The 19,238-nt window shown below is 44.7% G+C and overlaps 1 protein-coding gene across 1 annotated transcript in view; it reads left to right on the forward strand.

Annotated features, from left to right (window-relative positions):
- Positions 1-1,689: 1,689 nt before the first annotated feature.
- The window catches only part of igsf3 (immunoglobulin superfamily, member 3), a 66,669-nt gene continuing 49,120 nt past the window's right edge, over positions 1,690-19,238 (forward strand). Inside the window, exons 1-2 of the mRNA XM_080038164.1 lie at positions 1,690-2,335; positions 18,711-19,091. Coding sequence (XP_079894290.1) covers positions 2,296-2,335; positions 18,711-19,091 — 421 coding nt within the window. The 5' untranslated portion in view covers positions 1,690-2,295. The remainder of the gene's footprint in view (positions 2,336-18,710; positions 19,092-19,238) is intronic.

Consider the following 19,238-nt stretch of genomic DNA (forward strand, 5'->3'; position numbering starts at 1 on the left):
TTTTTTTATCAAACTGTGTTCTTTAACCATCTCTCTCTCTCCGCACCTCAGGGCCCGGATTCATTTCACCGGTTCTTCAGGAAGTTTCACATGAACTGAAATCCATGAGCACAGCAAAGGCAGAAAATCATTTTAATAGGTTCCAAATAAACCGTATTGCTGTTGCTTTTGGGCAGTGCTCGGTACTTGCCATTCCCAGTTGATAAAGACAACACCAGATGGGTCTATTGCCAATTACTTTTTGTGTACAATCATGCACACTTATGTTATGCATTACACATGGAGGGAGCAGCTGCCTATAAGTAAGAGCTTTTTGCATTCTATGTTTCTGTCCGTTCCACAATGCATTGCGTCTTTCACAGTTTTGCACCAAAGCAGTATTAATCTCTATTGTGCTATTTTCTGTTTTCCCTGCAAACTCCCGTTCATCCTGTCTATTTTGAGATCCTCCTAATAATGCAGCAGTCGTGCAAATAAATAAATATGTGCCTCTGTCAAAGGGATGCTTGATTTAGCTGTGATCTGGGTGAAAGACGGGTGGATTTCGCAACACATCTTCTGAAAGATGAACTGTTAAACTTGTTGGAGGTGGGGGTAAGGGTGTTTGTTCAGATTTTTTTCCCCCATCATCTTCCAAGCAGAGTGGCACATTCTTAGGTTGATTGCCTGTTGTGTGTGTCTGTGTGGGGATGGGGGGAGGGTGGGGTGGGGAAGGGTAGGAGTGATATAAAATTGCCTGTCTCAAGCACACAGACTACGGCGTAAATTATGCATGAGAAGGGGACTTTTGTGATCAAGGCACAAGACAAGTAAACACCATTTAAATGAACAGCCTTGTGTTAAAAAAAGGGATTTATTTCTAGTTCCCTTTAAAAGACCGCCCCCCCACCATTACACACTTAACATGCAGTAAAATATGATTCATGTCAGCCTAAAAAAAGGTGCTTAAACTCTAGCCTGAGAAATACAAGCTGAGAACATGGGTTGCTTTTGAGGCTTATAATTACCCTCCACTTCGCTTAACCTATTCAAAAGCACCAACGTCCTGGCCTAGAATTTAAAATTCAGTGGGCTAATGCAAATCTGGCCTCTCCCACCACAGACAGTGGACTGTGCCCCCACGCGACCGGGGCGTGGTCTCTGACAGGGAGGGGGTGGGGGCAGTAAGACAGCACGCTGGTAAGTTTTCGAAAGTGCCAGCCAGGGCTAAACAAAAAGTGGTTTGCCCGGCAGGAAACGGGGGAAATATCCTTGGAGGAAGTAAACGCGGTGGTGGACTGTTTCTGTGTGCGACCAGATCACAACAATTGTCAGGCAGATTATAATTAAGAATTTGTGTCGGAGTTTACGAGTAAGGTAATTTTTTGTCCCCCGTAGCCTATAGAAATATGTGCGCGTTTTAGTTGCTATGAATTAGGACGCACTGTCTGGCACAGGTGTGTACTTTGCCTCGGCTACAATTACGAAACCCAGCGTCTGAAGTGAAAGCGTCCATTGATTAATCTGATGCATTGTGTCAGAGCACAAAGCCTTGTCTACTTCATCTAGAGCGCCCGCCCATTGGGCTTTCTGAGGAGCGATAGTGGGAGATTGATTATAGTCTCCGGGATTTTTTTTTTCCGCCGGAGAAAGCCAGAGAGCCTGCTTGGACCCATCACAGCAAGGACTTCTTCCAGACCGACACTTCACACCGGACCCGGCGTCAGTAGCCTACCAGCACGTCCAGATCCCCCCTGTAAAGGATATAGGCTTTAGGCTACGCGTTTGCCCCCCCCCCTCCCCTGGCCGTCAGTAATCAGCTGGTTTCCAAATCATACGCGCAAGTCACGCCGCACTTTCTTTCTTGTCCATTACAGAGGATACTGCTAGAGGGTGAGAATCGCCTCCGCAGTCTCGGATGCGTAGTAAACGGGGGAGTGGGTTGGGTCGCCCAGGCGCCTGGCATGCATAGCCTACGCGCACGTCGTGAGCGATAAACGCAGATAGGAAGGTGAAGGTGAAAGAAAGAAGAGCAAGATAATTTCGGGGAAGCGACACCCGAGGCTTTCCGAGCAAGGAAGGAGGACGCCGGGTAGGTGAGTCGGGACACCGGACTCACCGGCTGCGGATTTGCCTCTAAAGAAAATCACAGGACGTTTTCTTTTTCTTTGTTTTTTTGTTGTGTGGTTTCCCTGGATTCGTAGACCTCCTTCTCCTTTCTGCTTCATAAGGACCAGCGGCACCCCGACCAGACATCACCTCCTAAGGGAATTATTGGAAGTGGTGGTTCTGCGGGGCAACACACACACACACACAATGGCAACCGGTGCGCTCCTGCTTGCCTGTGCGCTGTTTGGTAAGTCGTCTGAAGAAAGGAAGCTTTGAGCCCTTCGTGTGTGTGTTTGTGTATGTGATCAACGAGCTTAATCAGCACATCTCAATCGCGGCACACCTGTATAATAATATGACACATGTGAATTAGAACGGGTTGGTTGGGAAAGCAACCACTATGTCATCCTTGTGAGTCAGGTGAAAGTAGGCTACATCGATAATCACTGCAATAATGACAGATGCATGCGAACAGCTGTGTGTGTATGTTGAACTAGGTTAATGTGATATTTCGGATTTAAGTCGCAGATTAACACTATATAGTCTGTGCTCCTGTGTTCAAGGGCTGGTCATACAGAAAACATGCAATGGTCTGTAATTAACACACACACACACACACACACACACACACACACACACACACACACAGCTGCCTACACACATGCAGTGTATCACATACACACACATCAGACACACCTGGATTGCACATCATCAACACCCCCAGGGTATGAAGTCATCCAGTGGGTGTGTAGCTATACCCAGCACCAGCTTTGTTGTACAGGAAGCCGTCCCCTCGGGTTACTGTAAAGCCACTGCGAGTTCAGCTTTCACACATTTGTCACTTACTTTACCTGCAATTTATTGGATTTTTTGCAATGCAAGTTGAAGCGTGCAGATTCGGTGACACTTTATGACACACACAAACGTCCTTACAGGCTGTGATTGCTGATGACACACACACACACACACACACACACACACACACACACACACACACACACACACACACACACACACACACACACACACACACACACACACACACACACACACACACACACACACACACACACACACACACACACACACACACACACACACACACACACACAGACAGTGCATCCTGCCTGTGAACTGTCCCAAACAAACACCAGATGGCTTTTCTGTTCCTGCATGGGGAGGCCTGTCAGCATTGCCAGGGGGACAGAGGAGGGATGGAGGAGAGGGGAGTGGGAGTTGAAGTCGGCCCGCTGGAGGCCCCTACTTGGCCAAGAGGATTAGCAGTCTGTGCCTTATTGCTTCACGTCCCCCTTTCAGCGCACCAGAAGTCACTTTCACTGGGATGGGGGCCACTGTAAATGAGTATTCCCAATGTAAAAGTGGGATGTATTGTTCCGTGTACAGTAGAGCGAGAACGGTCACAATACTGGATGAGGGATGGCTGCTATAGGCCTATTGCGTAACACTCATGAATCACACATGGTTAAATGCACTATGAGGTGGTGAAGAACATTTCATGTGTTGAGAGATAATTTTGGTGTGTGTGTGTGTGTGTGTGTGTGTGTGTGTGTGTGTGTGTGTGTGTGTGTGTGTGTGTGTGTGTGTGTGTGTGTGTGTGTGTGTGTGTGTGTGTGTGTGTGTGTGTGTGTGTGTGTGTGTGTGTGTGTGTGTGTGTGTGTGTGTGTGTGTGTGTGTGTGTGTGTGTGTGTGTGTGTGTGTGTGTGTGTGTGTGTGTGTGTGTGTGTGTGTGTGTGTGTGTGTGTGTGTGTGTGTGTGTGTGTGTGTGTGTGTGTGTGTGTGTGTGTGTGTGTGTGTGTGTGTGTGTGTGTGGATCATTGGCACAAATCGCAGTGGGAGGGGTGGAGGCTCTGGATATTTTCTAATGCTATTATGACATGCTGCCAGCGTCATCGGGGATATTATAGGCTGGCAATCCTGCGATATGGGATATGTTGCAAATAAATCCTCCGGAGCTGAAAAATTAGTTTGATCAACATTGAATTAACCGGCAGCGGCAATTGTGATAATCACATTAAGGTCGTTTTGTAAGCAGTTGTGGCAGAATGAGCTGGCTCTAGCTGCTCAAATGTGATTCCTCCCCCCCCCCCCCTGGCTGGACTGTTCTGTTCTGCTACTGGAACTTGGAATTAGTGGTTTTCAACAATTTTTGTGAACATTTTTTAGATCAAATAGTGCATCAGTAGATCTTTTAGGTATTAAAGGTACCTCCTAGATGTCATGTCAAGTTATGATTCATAAGCAAGACATTATGATCATATATTTGTAATACTTACACTACAGCAACTACAATTAAGCTGTGTGCAACATTGCATGACTATCAGCCCTTATGAACACATACATCAACATGTACCCATCTTCATTTAATGGAAGAACCCATCATATCGCCCTGAAAGCCGTGCAGTTGCAAGTTTCAGTCAACTATGTTTAAGTAATGCAATAGTGGTGCTAGTGTATTAATAACACATCAAAGCAAAGTGTGCCAGTAAAAACCCTACATCAATTGTTCATCCATCGCATAGTGCTGCAGGTGCAAGCGAGATTGGGCCTTTATGTGTGATCAGCTGTTTGATTTTGCCACGCGTGTCAGCCGGCATAAGTGTTTGCACTTGCATTTGTTTGTGAAAAAGGAATGAGATTCGGGTGTGGTAGGATGATACCTGTGTTATGGAAACCGCATCAGTCATTGTTACACCCTGAGGTGACACTTGTGCAATCTTTTGGCAGACAAATCTTATATCGAGGGTTATTTTCTGCTGCTGATTTTGCAACCAAGTGTGAGTGAGTGAGGACGTGCGTGTGCTTTTTTATTTGTGTGACACTGGGGTATATGATATAAGTGTATAATAACAGTTGCCTGAAGCAGAAAATGTTTATTGGCTTTGCAGACGGGGATGTCTTCCTTCTTCCCCATAGAGAGTGAGAAAGATGTCATGCCATTTGTGTGGTCGGGTTTTTTATTTTTCCAGAATGGGTGGGTTCTGCTTGTGTAACAGTGTTTTGAAACGTGGGGAGCCAACCTAAAGTAAGCCAAGTCATTTCAGTCAGTGTATAGGTAACTAAATTGAAATGCAATATGTGCCAGGATGGCTGGTTTAAATGCCTGAGTGGTTTCCATTACCGGGCTGACAGGAGAGGGGCCTGCAGTCGCCCAGGGTTGAGATGAGCTGCCCGCTGGTTCTGTTTATCAGCTGGTCTCAGAGCAGCTTCACACTGTACTCAAGGAAAACCTCTGAGCTTATGTCTGACCAGATGCACATTCTACCAACCCGCAGTTATTCACTATATATAATATAAGTGTTTTATATGTATCTTGATTAGGTCTGCCAACTCAGTGGGACAGGTGCTGTTCACACACTATATCATCGAACATGTTATGAATGAATTTGCACTATACTCTATGTCACTTGGTTGGGTGTGGCGATAAGGACAATTTGATAAATATTTCATGAGAGCAGGCTAAAGATTAGGGTGTGGCAGTGGGTGTGGCCTCTTATTAAAAAGGGAACATAGCCAATATGCCTACATAACATGGGATCACACAGCTGTATCTTTGTGTCACAATATCCAGCAAAAGTCAGATTTAAAGGACCATACCAATGGTCTTTCTTGTTGTAGCTAATTGACTACAAACAAATTAATACAAAACATCACTCCCTATTATTTTCCAAACTTATTTTTCTTACAACATTTTTCCTTCCATAAATTTATTTCTGTGTATGAAAACATATTGGCAAACTTTGAACATGCATCAAAGGCACACACCCGATATTGAAATACACAACTCAAGACTCCACATAGAAATAGATGAAAAGCAGCAACTACCTGGTCTGTAAGAAAAATAATATCCGAGAGTTGAAACACTTTGCTTGGGAAAAAGGCCAGCGGTAATATAAAGTATACATGCTTCTTTTGCCAGGGAAGTAAATCTTTTAAGAGCATCTGATGTGTCCTTCATCTACCTCCGTTTTCTTTCCTGTGTACTCGCGTGCATGGCGTAGATGATTTCTTGTTTCCTTTCAGTCCTCCTGTTCCTTTTTTAGTGGTATTTTTGATACTATTTCTGATCAGTGACTTCGAGTCAGACGAGACATTGGAACATTGGCTTCAATGGCCTGTTATCTTGGCTCATTACACTGCTATTGATCTGAAAAGAGAAAAGTTTAAAGTAGTTGTAGTAACACCATTAAACTTGGTGCTTATCAGCAGACAGAGTTAAGATGCCGCTCCGTCGTAGTTGGCCAAATTAAACAACATGGTGGATGTAAAGAACTCATTTCCATTTTAGTCATAACTATTGTTATGTTGTTGTTTATATTGTTAAGCTTTTGTACTTGTTAAGCTTTTATACAGTGGAGAAAAGGCAGCACCTTAGCCACTTACTTTAAATAAAGATTTGATTTGATACATTGAACTATTTGAACTACATTGTTTAAACAATGTAATAGTGGAATAAGGCAACAGGCAGCGTTAAAATAAATTAGATGCACGTGTGTAATTCATTTAGTGGATTTTTTTACTTTTTACATTGGGATTGCTGAGGTCAACTTGCAGGCGCTTGACAGGCGTGTCAAACTTTCTTGGGATTCAGAGTTTGCTGTGCCACTCCCTGATGCCCTTCCCCAGCCTCTGCTTTGTCCCAAAAAAGAGTGACAGCTGGAAGTCCCCCATGCCAAAATTACAGGGATTTTAACTTGTGTGTGTGTGTGTGGTCAAGCCAATGCGTCCTCTTGCTGTGCATCTCGAGTCAGCTGTTACCAAATTGGTAATGCTTTCCGTGTGTTTGTAAGACTCAGCTAACACTAGAACGAGTGCTGTCTAGACAGCAAGGCCAAATGCAATAACTCACCGTCTAAAGCTGTTAGTATGTCCAGTGTAGAGCCTTGTATACGCTATGGAAAGGTTTGGTGTGGGTGTGTGCATGTGATTGTCCCACAAGTGGTTACTCATCTGTGCCCGTGGCTGGCACCAGAAACAAAGGGCCTGCTTCTCCCTGGTAGGGGGAAATACCCGCTTGTGCAGCTGTCTGATTGCGATGGTGTTTGCTCCCCTTGTCATTTTCTGGGACTACCGCATTGATCTCTAGTTGCACGCATGCTTGTTTGCATCATAAGCACTAGACCCACATCGATGTGTGTTCCCATGGCAAGTTGCCCTTTGTTTGTGCTATTGTTTTTCATACCATAACATTGTTGACTCAACTTACAAACGAATAATAGAAAAGCAGAATCTAGACTAGCAGCCTGGATATCATCCACCCGCTGTGTGGTAGATTTTTCGGTAAATATTCATTAGAGTTGAGATGCGTAATGAAAACTCAGGCCGTTCGTACGGCAGTGTCAGGATGAGATGTCTTATTAGTGACAGATCAATAGAACTGGACAAGGGGCGTTTGGATGTGCTAGCATGGGCATGTTTTTCTGCTGGTGGACCTCAAGGCGAGTCAAGTCCTGGTTGGTTGTCTCTACTACCCACAGGGCAAGTAATTGCCCTGTAATACAGACTTCACAGTCAGCTGCAGAAACTCACACCCAGCTACTGCTGCAGTTTTACATCCACCCCGCTGTCCTCTCATATCAGGTTTCCTCGCCTCTCTCTGTCCGCTCAAAGGGGTAAGGGTCAGAGATCAAGGAAACACTTGAGATCAAGTTGACTGAACTTCATTGCCGGCAGAGCTATATACATACAAATCTGAAGTTTAGTTGTGGATCATCAAAGCTAGTCCTCTTCTTGCAGTGTCAAGTTTTCTTTTTTAATGATGATCCTCCCCCCTCGGCCCAGATCTGAGCTGCTCTCTCTCTCTCTCTCTCTCTCTCTGGCCAGTTCACACACAGTCAGGGAGATGAGTGTGAAGTGAAGCAAAGTTCTAGAGGGAGACTTCCTGCCTGCCACAGTGAATCAGGAAAGTGGCCGGGGCTGGAGAGAGCCGGAGCCGGAGCAGAGGCAAGCGTCTGCTTTGTGTCTGATTTGGAGTCAGCAGCAGCAGCACCCCTGGTAAAAACCGTCACGACTCTCAAACATCAAAACCCCCTGCGAGGGGGCCGCATGGCTGTGCCTGCACATCTTGTCACGCCTCAGATTGTATCTCGTGTTTGGAAATAACAACCCCAACAACAAACCCTTTAGCCATTGGGTTTGCAAACTGACTAAGTTCTCGTTGGGCTGATTTGCATGTATATCTGCCTCTCCTCGCTCCAAGGGTCCTCCAGCTACCCCCCTCCCCCTCCTCCTTCTCCTCCTCCAGTGAATAGCCCCTGCTGACCTCCCTCCCCCACTCTTTGCTAAACAATACCATGCCCAGCCCACCTCCTCTTCAAAGAGCACTAATAAGAGACTGCCCTCAAGTGTGACCCAAAAGAGATTTTTCCATCTTCCTTAGTGTCAGAGGAACAATCTTATGTTTAACAGCCACATCTACTGTGGACTATTTACAAGCACCTTCCTCTCCCAGTTATAAAAGACCGACCCAGCCCCCTGCCTTTGGGATTTGGTCTGCTGCTCTTTCCCCCCTCTGCCGTCCTGTGTTTTGGAGTGATGATGACTACTGTGAGGCGAGAGAATTCCACTTCACTCTTCAACACACACACACACAAGCCCCCACAGTGCTGCACTGAGCTGCATCCTTCAGTGCAGCCACACTCCCCTGCTCCCTGCTTCATCCTCCACCTGAGCAGATCCCAGGCCAGTGGGATACACACCAGGTGGCGTAACTATGGCGACCACTCCCCACCTGCACAACGCTGGTCCGTGGCACATGCGCAGCTTACTGTTGTTGTGGTTTTTCTCCCCTTTTTGAAAAATCCTCGTGCAATGATAAAGAGCACCTCGGTGACTGTGCCATTATGTTTTCTTAATGTGCTTCTTTCCCCCTTTTACACCTAAAACCAAGGAGATGCACGTGTGTGTGTGTTTGTGTGTAATTGCGTATGCATAAATGCACACATTTACAAGCGTGTGTCTTTTACTGCCGGGAGGGAAAATGACTGACAATGGCATAAAAAAAATAGTCTATTTGAAGTAGCCTAATTAATAGTTAATTAGTTTCCCTTCCAATCTGAAGCTTAATGCACAGACGTAGGAACTGATAGCAAGCTGCCTGTCTTACAGAAACTAACCGCTGTACATAAAGTAGATACAGCTGTCAGGCTTAATTGTGCTCACGCTCACAAGCTGGATCATGACCGAAGATAGCGGAGTGTTTTTATGTCCTCGCATTATTTTACAACAATTATTGCAAACATTCAGTCAACCCTGCTGTAACAGTTCCACATGACAAGATATTATTAGCTGAGCGTTTTATTTAATTTTATGCATAATCTGTGTTTGAATGACAGTTTTGTTTTTGGTGAGGTTTGAAACCACAGTGCTTTGTGTGGGATAGAGACAGGGTGGGGGATGTGTTTGTGTCAGGGTTGGTGGTTGATTAGGACTGGGGGTTGGGGAGATGATGTGATGATGTTAGTGGGGTAGCAGGTGTCCTTATAGAGTTAATGGATTCGGCAAAGGGAGTACATTGATGCACTTAGTTTACTGGAGGTCAGTGTGTGTGTGTGTGTGTGTGTATGTTCATGCGCGGGCTAATATGAATGAACCGGTTTGACAAGTTCCTTAACTAGGCCCCTTTGTCTCCCTCCAACTGTTCTAAACAGTAGATAGGATATCTGTTTCTCTATGGAAGGATGATTGACCTAAACGCTTCCTTGCTGCTCACATACGGTCCTGCCACATCTCCTGGTCTTCACATACACTTACTGTAACCGTCATTTTCTACACGTTTACAGAGCTTTCAATGACCCAGAAATAAAAACTATCTACTCTACATGATGTGAAAAACTCAATCTCACTGAAACCCTTTGATATCATTATACTCAAATTCAAAGTGAGTGAGAATTTGACAGGAATTATTTGCCTGAAAATGTAATTTCAAAAGGTTTCAGAGGAAACCCAGCGTGCCGTTTATCCGCTTCAAGTGATCACTCGGGAGGAAACAATAAAATTCCGAGAGCTATTTTTCAACCGTGCATGGTCAAACAGGAAGACGAAGCAGCTGAGGGTGTAGGAGGGAAGATGAAGAGGCAGCTGTTCAACAGAGGAGGATAGATTAGGATCTGCTCCACGTTGTTGACACCATTGGCAAATACTGCAACAAGCACCGGAAATGGATGGAAGGAAATATGAATCAGCCCACACAGGGAAAATCACTTTTCTGCTACGCACACTATAGCCCCTAAGCTCATTTCCATTTACAGTATAGTGGCTACAGACACCCACAGTGTACAGTGACACGTTGACACGGAACTATGAATTAGCCTTTAAAATCCCTGCTGCTTCCATCCTGGTCGCACCGGCTGTTAAGAGCAACAACGCAGGTGGGGTCATGACTGTTGTAGCCCAGGGGGCCAATAAATTAGGACTCGTTAGCATAGTGGGAGCAGAGGACAGTGTGTGTCACAAAGGCAGGAGTCCCAAGAAAAGCAGACCTAAGATGTTACATGGACTTGACTGCTGCAAGACTTGACTTACTTGTACTTGTCTTCCTTAAGGACTTCAATTGACACACGACTTAATAGAAAGAGCACTCATGGGTTTGGGTTTCACCTTGTAAAATCACTGTCTGTAGGCCTATGATGAAATATAAGGCTACTGGCAGCCGGTTAGCTATAGGCTTGGCATACATGACATGTGGAAAACTGCTAGCCTGGTCCTGCCCAAAACTAACGCAACAATTCCTTGGCCTTGAGTCTGAGCTAGACGTGTTTCCAGGCAAACACGATACTTAAAGAGAAATCTCACAGCCAAGAATTAGTCCAACACTCTCTAAGTATGCTAATGCACTTCTTGTCCTCTTCATCCTCCAGTCTTCATGCTAGGCTAACAGTTTGCTGTGTGCATGAGAGTGCTATCAATGTCCTCACATAACTTGACAAAGAACTGAAGTGTCGATCTGTCTCTTCAAAAAGCATCTCTGTTCCAGTTGCAGAAGAGAGGGAGAGAAAGAGAGCTATAAGATCCATCATTTGCATGTTCGCTCTTTGTTTTCCAGCCAGTGGGAGTCTCTGAGGAAGCCCAAATGTGCAGTATATTCATACTGTACATCTGTCTACGTCTTTATGTTCCATCTTTTGCCCTACGGCTATGTTTCCTGCTTTCAAAGGCCGTGAAAGGTATGACGGAGAGTCTTTTTCGACACTGCTAGCTTACAAAAACTCCCCCTACATTTTCCTCCTCCATGTTACTGTCCTCATCCTATAATCCTTATATATGTACCGCTGACACATCCTGGCTCTTTGCTTGAAGATGAAATAGTGACGTACAGAATATCCACTTAAAATCTTCCCACGCCGCGGATGCTCTTGTAGGCTACTCGTACTCTTGTACTTATATGATTAGAACTGGGTAGATGTAATGGGCAGTTGTCGTAACTGTTTGTCAGCTATTAGAGCTGGCACCCCAGCCTGTCTAGCTGGCCCCCTAATGGGCGTAAGAACACGTATATAGTTTCCTTTTCTCACTGTGTTTCTCTGCATGTCAGACACTCGCACACAGTGTCACGCATGTTGTCCAGCTGACAGGCTTCCAGTAGATCGAACATTTCCCTATTGACACTGAAAATCGTATGGCTAGCTCTGAATAAATACTCTGTATCTCCCTCATTTAGTCTTTTACAGCTATAGTGCTTCACTTTTTTCATATAAATGAATGTCGGTTACATTCAAGCCATTGCCTAATGAGTTGACACAAAGTTAATTAAGCCTATCAGCTCCACAAACCTCTCTCTTTATTTCTCAGTATGGCAGCGTTTAACTGGTGCCTCTCTCCCCCTCCCCCCCCCCCCCCCCCCCCCCCCGACACACACTGGTGTAGAAGCTCAGAAAAATCCCAATAAATGTGTCAGTTGTTGATTCTTCTAAGAAAACACCTGGACGTACAGTAGAAGCAATCAAATCCATGCATGGTCACTGAATACTTATAGTTCATGCGCCGACAGGGTTGTTTTGTTGTTAACTCAGAATTCCTCACGAGGGAGATCAAAACTTCGCACCATAGCTTTAATAAATCAGGCAATGGATGTGGGATTTCTTTTGAAGGTTTTGAAACTGGCAAAAAGGTCAGAGGTTGTTTATATGACTAGTGGGCCGCGCGCCACACTGCTTTCTGCATTCTGACACAGATGATGATTATCACCGCAGGACAAGGAGTTGAAAAGATGTTTGAGAATAGAACCCGGAATTCTAGCATTTGATACTGCCTGGAGACCATCAATCAAAGAACCAAGAATCTAAGAATCTGATAGGACGGAAGAATGGCCATTGTTATCACTCTCCTTACATGCTTTACATCAGGGTGACAGGCTTGCACAGTGCCACGCACAATGATAACATTCTGACTCGAGGACACAGCGTGAGTTTTTTTTTTCACACCAGCAACATCAGTAGAACAAACGATTTCACTCGTGTCAAATTTAGATGAAGAAAAAGGGAAAAGGCAATTATCACATTGCGAGCTGCGATGTAATGACGCACACAGGTTTATTTTCTTGCACGACCTCAGGAAACGGGGCACGATTCACATTGTGCCTTGGCCCACGTCTCATCTAAGTGTTAACGTTTCCCTTGGTTGAAAATGTCTCCCCCCCTTTTTTTTCGAAACGCTTTCATCTTCCTTTTTCCAATTTCTCCTCATCTTGGAATCTCTCCGTCTCCCTGGCACTCACAGCTCTCTCTCTCTGGTTAATGATGTTAACGGGGTCAAATACTTTCTTCGGCCTACAGGGAGGGAGACGCACTGTGATCTTTTGGAGAATGGTTAACCAGCGCTGAGAGGTGTGGAGAGGGGAAAATCCTGTCAAGTTTGTCATCTTTTCTTCAGCGTTTATTTCCCTCTGTCATGCATGTGTATACAGCACATAAGTCACTGTTACACTTTTATATTCACTTTAGTTCTGTACATTATTTCTTGTGGTGTTCAGCTGTCGTTTTCTCTTTAGCTTCCTCCTCCCTCGTCCTTTTTTACCCTCTCTCCTCATCCTGTTCCTCATCACTACCTCGCTGTGTGAAGGGAATCTTCACAAGCTTTTCAGATCTGTGGGATAAGTCCGAACCTCCCTCGGGGATATAAGGGGCATTGACTAAATCCAATTTTTTTTTTTGCTCCACGTCTACCAAGCATGTTCATAATTAATTCATATTTCGCTGGCTTGAGTTACTTCAGTTCACCCGCTCTTCAACTTTTCAACTTCCCTTAAAAGTTTTTTTTGTTGAAAAGTTTTTATGGAATTGCCATGCGGTGTGTACACACCAGCAGGGTTTGGCAATGGCACAACATTTGGTTTTGAAGTGAAGCCGAGTAATGCCAGGGCCAGAATCAACAGCATTGACATGGTGTTTTAGCATCAAAGCCCCTGAAAACATTTTCAGTATTTTTCTTTCCTATATCGGCACATATTCATGACTAGATAAGCAACACTCACTGTTTAATATTATTACTTAGTTGTTAACCGTTACTCCAAAACTCTGCAATTCTCCTTCACCGGGACTCTGTTAGTGTGCTTTATTTAGATTAAATTGACAGTATAGCCTGCGATCAGATTCTGATTTAAAACAATGGTAAATCCTGATTGGTGTATGGAAATGCGAGACATTACCCTTTTCCAACTGAACTCATCGCACTTCAAGACCAGTGTCAAGATCACAGAGAAAAACATAAATACATCTAAAGAAGGAATTCATTATTCATAGTAAGAAGCTGATTGGAAGACAAAAATCGTTAGGACTTCATAAAAAATGTACTTACCGACTATAACCTGAGGCAAAGCCGTGCGTCATGATTTATGAGGTGAAAGCATCATTAATTGACCACTTCTGTATTTGTTTACTACTCCTCCCAAATAAATTGCCCTGCTTAAAGCATTTTTTAAACATTTTAATAACATAATCACATGCTTGTGAACTATCTCCAGATGATGCGCCCCTTTCATTCAGTTCGATTGTGTGTTTGTCTTCTCTGAACTAACAAGGTGACCCCTGCATAAAGTGTGTACGTGATAAAACACTTTTGTTCAAACATGACACCAAAACAATATTTTAAATACTAAAAGTAGAAATAAAATTATTTAAAAAAATTCATATCCATCCCATTCCATATTTGAGATATTGATACCTTGTTGAGTTAAGGTATCTGCTCGTTTTTGCTGCCATTTGTGTGTGTGTGTGTGTGTGTGTGTGTGTGTGTGTGTGTGTGTGTGTGTGTGTGTGTGTGTGTGTGTGTGTGTGTGTGTGTGTGTGTGTGTGTGTGTGTGTGTGTGTGTGTGTGTGTGTGTGTGTGTGTGTGTGTGTGTGTGTGTGTGTGTGTGTGTGTGTGTGTGTGTGTGTGTGTGTGTGTGTGTGTGTGTGTGTGTGTGTGTGTGTGTGTGTGTGTGTGTGTGTGTGTCATAATCGGATAACTAAACGAATAAGACCTCAACAGGACTTTTAAACTGCATGTAAACACCTTTATCCGACACAAATCGGCACAATAACGGACAAGAGAAGTCGTATAAGAACACCTAGATAATTCGTTCATTGTCGGCTTTCTCTCTGCATGTATACAGGAATCGGATATCGCATATCGGACTTCTCGTTCTGTGCTTGTGTGCCTGCGCGTGATAGGCTACACCATGGGTTATTGACGGAAGAGAACCGGACGTGGCTCTAAAACCACTTGTTGAAAGCATGGTTGAAAGGGCTACAGCGCCACCTAGCATAGTGGAGACAGCCATGCATCGGACATTTATCCGATTTCTGAAAGGCCATGTATACTCAGACAAGTGACACGGTCCGTTCGAGTGTCTTGTTCGATATATGTGATAATCCAATCTAGTTGTACCATGTAACCGCGCTGTGTGTCTGCGTGTCTAATTAGGAAAGAGAGCGATGTGAGAAGACGTGACGGACGGCTCAAATCTCCACATTAGCACATCCCCACGCCGCTGTGAATGTCCTCTATATTATTTACACCCTGTAGGCTTTTTATTATACACCTTTCTAGGTGTGTAATTATCATGTGTCATTGAAGATTGATGTGAGTAGTAGTGTGGGCATGCATGCTAGTGGCATTGCTGCTGTTTTCCACTGAGGATAAGACACTGGCCACAAATGATTGGATTAGTGTTTAACCCCCCCCTTTCCACTTAACATAATCCTCTTTGCGTGTGTGTGTGTGTGTGTGTGTGTGTGTGTGTGTGTGTGTGTGTGTGTGTGTGTGTGTGTGTGTGTGTGTGTGTGTGTGTGTGTGTGTGTGTGTGTGTGTGTGTGTGTGTGTGTGTGTGTGTGTGTGTGTGTGTGTGTGTGTGTGTGTGTGTGTGTGTGTGTGTGTGTGTGTGTGTGTGTGTGTGTGTGTGTGTGTGTGTGTGTGCACAAGTGTGTGTTTGGAGTCATCTGCTCCCATTGCTTTGTGTGCTATAGTCCATGAACAGCAAGGTCAGTTGCTGGAGAGTTTATTTTTTCCGTGGTCATTCGCCATCACTCCGACACGGGAAGCATGTTTTCTGCGTCCAGTCGAACAAGCCGTGTGGGAAGCAACTGGCAGCAATGAGGAGAGCAGAGAGAGAGAGAGAAAGTGAGGGCGGGGAGGAAGAGAGAGGGGTAGCGAGACATCCGCGGTATATGCATGAGATGAGCGTTTAATAATAGAAAATCTGAGGCCCTTTGCTGAGCAAATATGGGCACTCGGCAGGCCGAGGCAGAACAGCCAGAGGTGAAGAGGTTCTGGGCACAGGATTATTGCAGAAGGGGTGGTGATGGTGGAATATAGCGATCAGTTGAAGGTCTGCAGGGTTTTGGTATGTCATTGTCAGCCTTTTCTAAACAGCCCCGCCGAGCGATGGTGGGGCACTTTGAAGTTTCACACAGCTGCTTAAATCCTGCCTGAAAAGACGCAGGGAACCGCGAGGCACAGAGAAGAGACAGGGGATATAGAGGGATGGAGAGGACTGGTGATGGGTGAAGCATGGAGTAAGAGGAGTGAGAGTAATCAGAAAGGCGGCTTGTTTGGTGATGATGACAGGAGACGGGCGAGTGCAGGGACAGCTCGGTATTAATAGTATTTTTTTTTCTGGTGTTTTTTTGGTGGGATGTATGACTAATCGGTTTCCCGCAGTCCTAGATGAGTAGCTGCAACACGAGAAGCACTGATGCACCGCTCTGACCTGATCCGAGCCGGATGTGGGTAGACTGGGCGCCTCCGGATTAGCACGCTGACATCACACTGAAGAAAAATCTTAAGAAACCGAGGCCCTGAGTCAGAGTAGATGACTGCCACTTACCTAATGCATCCCACAACGTGCTGAGCCAAAATTCCAGCAAGCACACTTTACTGTTAGGCTTACTGTCAACATCCGTTTTTTTTAAGTCCAAGAGAGTGTTTGGAGTTTGGAGTTTGGAAGGTTGTCCTATGTTAAGTGACTGTTCAGATGTTGCTGGCCAATAGTAGGGCAGGAAAGAGAATGTGCTAAGTCGGTGCTGAGAAGACTGAATGAAGTCAGCTATTTAAGCTGATGATCATATCAACCACTTCACTGTTTTACAGAGCTTTATCATGCAGTCTATTTGTCTTTTTTCCTTTTTTTTTTGAAGGAAACATGTATTTGGTGTCTTCTGGTATATCTATTCAGTTCCATTTCCATGTCCAAAACAACAGCCCTAAACAGTCTGTTTGTAACTGTATATTTGTGGAAAAAGGGCTACAAAAACGTGTTACATTATTCATCAGTACTGCATGAAATATTAAAGGTTTTTTCTGCTGTCACTATAATACTTCATGATTTTCATGCATTCATTTAGAAACAGCTAATATATGCAGATAACTGTGACGTTATCTGTTTTTTGAAGTTGCTGCATTCACGAGTAGAGTTTCAAAGTGTATGCCCTGATAAGTCCTGTGGGGGTCATCTGGGAGAAATCAAACCACAAGGAACGTCTAATTTAATTCGTATGACTTTGGTATTCCTCTGTGGCTGAACTCAAATCCCATTTGAGTGAGAGAGTCTAAAAGAAATCAAAGAGTTGGAGAGATTTCATTAGCTTATGTGTGGAATGTGTCTCAAAAAGCAAACGGTAGACAAAAGACTTGAAGCTCCAGGCGCTGGAAGGAAACTAGCCTATAAATATGTTCACACACACACACACACACACACACACACACACACACACATCGATATAAATGGACTCACGCTAATAACAGTGAACAAAAGGATGGGTTGTTATGGAAGTGTAAGTGAAAGTTACCATGAGAGGAGAGAGGATGTTGGAGTTAAAAAGCTGTTCTGGTGAATTATTAATGCAGAGCATTGTGCCCACAGACACAGTGTCCACAGACTTTCTCTCTCTCACACACACACACAGCTGCAATCCCCAATTACTTGTGCCGACAGGAAACAGCGTACTTGTCGCTCTGTCTGGATTTGGGGGGTATGTGTTAGTTCTCTGTTGTCTCCGGCCCCAATGAGAGGGATGATTGTAGTTCTTCCCTGAATGGTGAATGGTGTGTGTGTGTATTTGCGTGCATGCAAAGGGCTGAGGCAAGATTCCCATGCGCTTCCTGCCTAATTATAGGCTACAAAGCAACATAAAGAATAGGTATAATCAGTGTTCAATAGGGATTTAATGTTAAAATCAGCTCTTGGTTTGCTCAAATCCATTTTTGATAACGATCCCTTAAAGTATTGTGACCAAAGACATGTATTTAATCATCAGTGAGACAGAATTGCAATTGAACTAAACTAAATCAGTTAGCTCATTAGGTAACACCACTGACTTTGGTACGGGACACCTAAATGACCTGCAATGTTATGCAATAGAAGTCGTTATTTCTTTCGTGTAGGACGCCCTATTCAATGTATGGCAGCACGCTTTCTGAATCACCTCAAACATACAGAATGTTTGGCATTCCTGCTCTGAAAGTTCTTGTTACATTCCAGCTCCAATATATACACACATGGCATTAAAGATTGTTTAGTAAATATTGATTTCCTCCACATACTCGCCCAGCAATCATAACAATGACTAAAGATTTTGGATGCATCAATGGTATTTGATATTAAATAATGCTGGTACTCTGTATATCTGGACACACTTTATGTGCCCTGCTGACTTTTGTTTTACCGCTGATTTCTCGCCTGACTTGATGATGTAGATGGCTACTTCTCACTACAGTGTAGTGTAGCTACAGTGCTGTGTCCGTGTGGTGAAGGGTGAACGTGTGAGTGCGTGTTCTAGTGGTGAGCGTGATTGTGTAGCAGCTGTTAAAAAAGACTTGCCGTGAATGTTTGAAGTGGTTAGTGCTGTTCGCAAAAACAGTGTGTCTTTTTTGTGGGAGTGTGTGTTTGCGCACACCTCAACCCTCAACCTCAGTGTGCTCTCTGAGGAGAATGCTTAGTTGCACATGTCACGCTGTTTCCGTTTTTCCTGAGAAACCCTGCCAAATGCTAAATATTTAAACTGCAGTTTTGTAACCTATGTTCTCTCTTTCCCCTCTCTCTCTCTCCCTGCTCTCTACCCATCCTCTCTGTCTCTCTTCCTTTCTCTCACTCCATATGTCCCCCCGACCCCCTCCACCTCCCTCTGTAGCTGGTGTGGCTGTGGCTCAGAGAATAGTGACGGTGCAAGGTGGGCCGCTGATACGGACAGAGGGCTCCCACCTGACCATCTGGTGCAACGTGACGGGCTACAAGGAGGGACTGGAGCAGGACTTTGAGTGGTCCATGTACCTGCCATCAGCGCCGGAGAGGGAGATCCGCATCGTGAGCACGGCTCAGCCAAACTATGCCTACGCCGTGTACTCCCAGAGGGTGAACAGTAAAGAGATTTATGTGGAGAGGCTGAGCCGCGACTCGGCCGTGCTCCACATCACCAAAGTGCTGGCCAATGACCAGGGTCTGATTGAGTGTTACACACCCAACACTGATGGCGTATACCTGGGATCCTACAGCGCACGCACCAACCTCACTGGTGAGTCTTGAAGCGCACACATGCACACGCACGCAAACAAATACACTGTCAATACACAGATTATCCATCTGTGTGTACAGATAAACCACATGTTGTTACCACAGATGCTCATGTGGGATGCACCAGCATCATATCTGATCGCGGTGT

This window comes from Ammodytes marinus (assembly GCF_949987685.1).
Source record: "Ammodytes marinus genome assembly, chromosome: 12".
NCBI classification, from domain to species: domain Eukaryota; kingdom Metazoa; phylum Chordata; class Actinopteri; order Uranoscopiformes; family Ammodytidae; genus Ammodytes; species Ammodytes marinus.